The following is a 7,247-nucleotide window of genomic DNA, read 5'->3' as shown; positions in this document are numbered from 1 at the left end:
TTTAACGGCGACACAGCTGGGCGTGCACGATGACGGAGACATTTTAAACTGGCAATGCTCGCTTGTTTTCGGCACCCCCGAGGCATGGATACTAATGACGTCAGATTCTGGGTGAGTCGTTGATCTCTACTGATTGGTTAGGGAAAAATCAAATTCCCTCCCCCTTGTAAATCGCCTTCAATGGAGGCGATATCAGACTGAAGGTTCTGGGAGCCTCAGTCTGACACTCAGGCTAGGTGCCCTGCGCATTGATATCACACGCCAAGGGGCTAGGCAAAGCATCTGTAATTGACGACCTCGGAGTAAAAGGGGGATGGTACATGCCAAGTTAAGGTGGATTTTTACCTGTGAGTCAAGTGTCAATAAAGCGCTTGCCTTTTACTAGGCACATTTCCGCCACAAATACACATGCTAATGTTATTAGCACAAGCCAATGGCATTTTACATTGTATGAATTAGCTGAGCGGCTCGCAGAGATTTCCTCGACTCAAATGAACCCAGGGACAACAGCAACATTAAACACAGGTACTGTTACAAAATTTGGCTCCATTACAATTTAAAACATTCACCGACAAAAACAACTGTCTTATACTAAACATGTTTTCCAAATAAATACAACATGATGATGTTATCAGCGCAAGCTTATGGCATTTTACATTGTATAAATTAGCTGAGCCGCTAGTGGAGATTTCCTCCACTCATATGAAGCCAGGACAAATCACACATATTTTGTGGGGCCTTCACATATATATATATGTATATATAGATATATATATGTGTGTGTGTGCGCGTGCGTGCGTGCGTGCGTGTGTGCGTGTGTGTATATATATATACAGATATATATATATATAAATAATTATTTTGGGGGACAATGTCATCTTTCCAGATCTCAGCATTAGCATATAAAGCATTGTGAGCAAGCAGAGCTGAACATACATGTAAAAACAGTCAGTGTGTTGAAGTTGAAATTATAAACAGTATTTAATGGTGAAAACAACAAAAATTATGTACGTGTTTGATATCTACAACAGCAATAATTGGTCAAACACTGCAGTCTGCTTTTGCATTTTTCTAGAGAGACTGTCACCCGCATTTGACATAAATTTGGGTCACGGGTCAAATTTGGGTTTTGGACTGTTGGTTGGGAAAAACAAGCAATTCAAATGTACAGTAGCTTTATTGATCAAAGACAGAGAAGTGTCACAAGTGTGACATTTTACACTGAAATATTGAAAGATTTATAGATAATGACAATATTTGTTAGTTGCAAATCTAATTTTTTATGCCATTCACCTTGAGAATCCTCATAGCGACATCTATTACCATCCAAATGTCTGTTGAGAATGACCAAAAATACAATGTAATGAGGTGTATTTCACTGAAACACACTCAGAGGGAAAGAAAATAAAAAAAAGAAATCCTTACCCTAACAACTAGCACTAGTACAGTGCGAGGAGAGCATAGATGCTGTCGAGACGAGTTTCCCCAACAGAGCTTATTAAAACACACACACAAGCACACACAATCTGCTCACAGTGTAGATCATTATACCCGACAAAGTTTCAGTTAGGATAAACTGCATGGGCAGAAAAATAGCAGGCACTGCACGGCCAATAGTCAATATCTGACCCAAGAGGGGTCAAGCCTCCCTTAACTCCTTCAGACTTGTCTTTTGCTTCTGCTCTTGATCAGTGCAGCGATTGGCCGCCATGACAGATAGTATGGTCCTTTCATGAGTGAAGGGCCCAATCCCCTGGGAGTGATGTTCAGTGTGGGTTTGCCCCATGTCTTACACAGGGTCCGGGCTTGACTTAGACAGATGGTGATTGTAGCAGACAGGCCCTCTGTAGATTGGAGTGTGGACTCACAGAGAAGAAGTTCAGTTGAGGAATACATGCTGAATTGAGTTGAACAAGTTGGAAACATCCTGTCAAAGGAATTTAGCTAAAGTGTCTTTGGTCTCGCTAATGCTCAACGTGGAGCAAACACATTCTGATGTGTTTACATTCTGTGTGTAGGTTTGTATTGTGATATGGGCAAGACTTTTTATGTATCACAGCTGCGAGCAGGAAGCTCAGTCAATTCATCCTGGAGTGATATATGGCAACCTTCATAAGACAAAAAGGATATATCTTTGAGAAATGAACCACTTGACCTTGCAGTGAATGTTTAGCATTTATAGTCACAATGCAGCCCAAGATTTATTAACTGTCAACAGCAGAACACGGTTTTCACCCCAGATATGGAAACATGACTTTCCTGAGCAGGCTCTATACGTTCCTTCTCTATATCTCTAAAGCACACGTCTCACATATAAGCACGACTTCTGTGCTTGCCAAAGAAGGGATTATACCATAATATAAATAACTCTATTGAAATGTCATGTTAATGTTCAGCGTGTGGCACAAACAGCTGCATGTGTTTAGAGTAGAACAAAAAAAACTCTGTAAGCAAACCTTTCTCCACTGCAGGGCCTTAATAAAACATAAACCCTTACTCTTGACAGAGCTTAACTGAAGATGCAGCAATTGTCATGGGTTCTGCTTTTGCAGCCCAGTCAGCAGAAGAGAATGCTGGCAATGTACATTCCTGCAAATGATGATGTTACATTTGCATGTTACGTATCATTCATATTCATATGTATCATATCAACTTTTCTAAAGTGATGTTGTATATAAGGTGACTTTGTCATCAGGAGGTGGAGGGAATGGTAGATTTTGTGGCACTTACTGTAGGTGAGATGCCTGCCAAGCTGCAGACCACCATTCAAGACCAAGAAATATCCGAACTGGTTGTGATATAACTACCCCTCACTGTTTTTCCAGCAGTGTTTTAGGAACCAAGTGGGTGTTTTATTGTGACCTGTCACTGTTTTTCCAGATGCTTTTCTGACACGTAAAGTGGGTGTTTTGTAACAACCCATCACTGTTTTTCCAGCGCCTTTTTTGACACCAAATGTGGGTGTTTTGTAGTGACCTGTCACTGTTTTTCCAGCTATTTTTTAGAAGCCAAACAAGGGTGTTTTGTAACACCAAGCTGCTGTTTCTTCAGCTGCTCTTCAGGTATCAAGCGTGGGTACAACTTCTCAAGGCACCAAACTTGTTTTGTAGCAACCAGTCACTGTTTTTCCAGTGGCCTTTTTTGGCACCAAATGTGGGTGTTTTGCAGCGATTCATCACTGTTTTTTCATGGGGGATAGTGCCACAAAAAGTGTTTTCATCCATACATTGCTGCATTACCCGCCAAATAGTGCCATCAACAGGGGTTGTTTTTTGGAAAAATTGCTGCTTCTTTAGTGGGGATTGTGCACCAAAATCGGGTATGTTAAACTAAAACATGATCTTTTCAAAAACAAGTGGTTAAAATAAAAACATAAAATGACAACTTTTTTTTTTTTTTTTTTTCCTGGTGATTGGATTAGGATTTGTTTCTGCTGTTCCTGGAATGATATGGGGGTGGGTTATCCAAAAAACTGTGGAAATTAAGTAAGAAGTTAGCACAAAAGCCTCACAAGGTTCTTAAAAGTTCATGTTCTTGGAAGCCTGGAGATATTGGTTGTATTGGTTCTTGCAGTGGAAAAGGATTATAGGTGTTTCCCGAACTCCAAATACTGGACCGATGCAAAACAGACAAACATCTGTCTTGTTAGTTATTTATAGTACGCTTGGAAATAAGAGAGGCAATGAAAACAAGTTTATTGAACCCGTTAGATGTTTTAAAAAATGGTTTGCTTGTGTAAGATCACACATTCTCACTCCGACCTTGTCACATATAGCTGCTTGATCGTGGACTTTCCACTTCGATGTACAGTATGATGTGCAAGGTAGCCTGGGTGTGTCTGTAATTGATGTTCAGGGATGATGTGTCAACTTCTGCCTGTTACATGCATTGCGACTTTTCAAAATACACTTCTGTTTTCACAGGAAATGTACACTTTGCATACAGTTTCTTTCAAAATAAACACCCTATGACTGTATCACACTGCAAATTGACATTTTTCTTTTCATTCAACAACAAATGTACATGGTTAGGTTTAGCCAACACATGCTCATGGTTAAGTTCAGAAAAAAACCTGACAGGGTTTGGCTTTACAGTCATAGGGAAGCGAACATCGGCCTTGAGGGTGAAAGTCGGTGATTGTTGAACCCATCCACCACCCCTCCTACCTTCCCTACTTGGACTTCTTGCTCACTTAACTTACATTGTTGTCCGGCTGTGTTTCCCCCTGATGCCGTCAAGCACCATTATACACCGACAACGCTCGGCCACGTATCATGCTGACGTGAAAGGATGGCTTTTTTCAGCAGGTTCTGATGCAGAAGTCAATGCCCAAGCGCTGGTATTCAACAACTTTGAAATGAGTCGGGGTTGTAAGATTACGTGAGCTGTTGCCAGATCTCTTGAGAGTGTGCTGCTAAAAGAGAGACATAGCAAAGTTAATTTTCTCCTGATTTGCTTGGCTGGGAAAAAACTACTTTTGTGTACAATTTAATTTTCAACAGTAGCTACATAGAAGCTTTTATTAACTGAATATACATGTATGTACAAAGAGTGGAATGGAATGCAAAGAAAGATACATTTGAAGTGAGACATATTGCCAAGATATGCGTATTATGAATATAAAGACATCCAAGACATATGTGATGATCACATCATGCAGTTGCTGTATTAGGGTACTGGCTCCTCTTTTGGTCCATTTCAGGCACTGCCCGTATGTGTCCCTACCTTCCAATACATCATATAATATAAAGAATAGCACTATGATAGGCTACAGCTCCCAGCCATTCCAACAAAAGAAGAAAGTGGGTAAAGAAAATAAATGAATGCTTTGATTTAGGCTCCAGGGGGAAAGGGTGAGTTTAGTGGTGGGAGTATACTTGATGGGTGGAAAGAAAAAGAGGGCTTTAAATTTCTTGCTAAGTGCCTTGGGACAGACTCTGTAGTGTGTAAAGACCCTGTTTTCTTAATTTGATTGCCTCTAAATGCTTCCTGTGCCTGTGACTTATAGCCTATCTCTCTTCCCTTTTATGTTTGCTGTTGACAGAGAGCTGATCTGGCAGTGGCTCCCCTCGCCATCACATACGTGCGCGAGAAGGTTATCGACTTCTCCAAGCCCTTCATGACGCTGGGTATAAGTATACTGTACCGCAAGCCCAACGGGACCAACCCTGGGGTCTTCTCCTTCCTCAACCCCCTCTCGCCTGATATCTGGATGTATATTCTGCTGGCTTACTTGGGTGTCAGTTGTGTGCTGTTTGTCATAGCCAGGTAACATGCCACTTCCAGCAATCACAGCCTCACACACAGTCAGAAACATGCTTAGCTGCCATCGCTCAGCCTCGCGCATCTGACTAACAACAGGCCAATCTCTGTAATTACAGGATGTGCGTCCTAAGCACACTGACTCACTCATGGTAAAAGCTTAACACTCAGTGACAGTGCTGACACTAATCAACAGTCATGTATCAAAACTCAACGCCATCGCTGTGTAATCTGTCTAATGCAGTTTAACAATGAAGGATCACATAAATATTTGCCTTTTTCTAACATAAGACATTCATAAAGGCTTTATTTGTGTTCATACAATATCTTGTTTCAGATTGGCACTTGGCATGGCTGCTAGGTTACTCCTGGCCTGCTGTTACTCACATTGGTATCAGTAAATAGAACTATGGGAGACACAGACACAAACACCAACACAGACCTTAGACAGAGAAGTTGAAGGCCCCTCAGCCGTTTGAGGGTGGAGTGTACAGAAAGGTTGTGGCAGAAAGGTTGTGCTCTCATATGGATACGTGTGTGTTAAGTGTGTGTGTATGTGTGTGGGATGTGTCGAGCTCGGTGTGAACACTGCTGCCCCCTCTCCCACCTTTCCCTCACTGTCCCCAGTGTCTCAGAGTTCATGCTGTCTTTTCTTTTCTCTTGTTTCCTTCACCTTGCTTCAAACACAACCATAACTCAGAGATAAAGTTTCTAACTTTTTTCTGCTTGCTTGGCAAATAAACAAAAGTCAGGTTTACAAGTAGCTGGTTTATAAGAGTTTTGAGCTGTCACGTCACCGGATGAGACTTTAAGTTGAATAGAGTCAAATCTGTTCTAGTTCTCGTAACCTTTGCTTAGGATGGCAAACTGATCTGTACTCTTTGTCATAACCTTCTCTGGTGTTTATAGCAGTTGAGAATATATCAACATATCGTATAACATAACATATAGATATGTCCAGAGGACTTTGCTATGCTAGGCTTTTAAAGGATAAAGAATTGTTGGATGTCAACATCTGCACTGGGTTGCACCAGCTATGCTCAAAGGTAGCCCAAGTTGAACGGAATTTCTAACTTAGGTTGGAGTTTATGGGCAACTAACATTTTAAGGCTTGCACCAGCCAAAATAGTTTTAATGTGGTCAGAACTTACAACGTAAACCTCACTAGTAGTGCCCCCAGGAATTTTTCATGGAGGTGGCCAGATTGGGTGACCAATAATGGTGGGGTGGCACACCAAAAGCCATAACTGAATTTCAGAAATTAGATTATGCTGTTGTAGTATATAAGATAGTTGAAAACTATGTCAAAATACAGGGATAAGGAATAGCATAGTGATATGCATAGTGTGAATCCAATTATACTGGTACAGCTAACATTTTGAGTTCTGTTACAATCCTGTTTTAATGTGTTGTGTATCTCTACATGTTAGGCAATCCAATGTTCTTCAAATAGGCTGGTTGTCCTCATTAAGACAAATGTACATCTTTAGTTTAAAGGAGAACATTGATTGAAAAGACCAAAACATTTACTGGGAACAACCCCACTCAAGTTTAGAGAAGACACATGGGTACCCATAGAAACCATTTTCATTCAGATATCTTGAGGTGCGAATTCAAGGAAACCCTTTGAAAATAGCCATGCCAGTTATTCCCTCGCCCAAAATTAGCCTAAGTTTGGAGTGTAATTTTGCCCCCTTTGACACAAGCTATCATTACATGGTTGGTACCAATGGATGTCTTAGCTTTTCTAGCTTTTGTAAACATGCAAAATGAAGTGCAAACATATAGCGTAAAATAACACATACAGTGGTGTGAAAAAGTGTTTGCCTCCTTCCTGATTTCTTACTTTTTTGCATGTTTTCCACACTTAAATGTTTCAGATCATTAAACAAATTTAAACATTAGTCAAAGATAACACAAGTAAACACAAAATGCAGTTTTTAAATGAAGGGTTTTATTAATGAGGAAGAAAAAAATCCAAAGCT

The 7,247-nt window shown here is 40.6% G+C and overlaps 1 protein-coding gene across 1 annotated transcript in view; it reads left to right on the top strand.

Moving 5' to 3' along the window:
* grik2 (glutamate receptor, ionotropic, kainate 2) overlaps window positions 1-7,247 on the top strand; it is a 426,471-nt gene that overhangs the window by 308,046 nt on the left and 111,178 nt on the right. Inside the window, exon 12 of the mRNA XM_050045772.1 lies at window positions 5,045-5,268. Within this exon, the coding sequence (XP_049901729.1) occupies window positions 5,045-5,268 (224 nt within the window). The remainder of the gene's footprint in view (window positions 1-5,044; window positions 5,269-7,247) is intronic.

This window comes from Epinephelus moara, chromosome 6 (assembly GCF_006386435.1).
Source record: "Epinephelus moara isolate mb chromosome 6, YSFRI_EMoa_1.0, whole genome shotgun sequence".
In the NCBI taxonomy this organism is placed as follows: domain Eukaryota; kingdom Metazoa; phylum Chordata; class Actinopteri; order Perciformes; family Serranidae; genus Epinephelus; species Epinephelus moara.
Note: the sequence above shows the minus strand (reverse complement) of the source record. Positions and strands in the feature narration are given on the sequence as shown.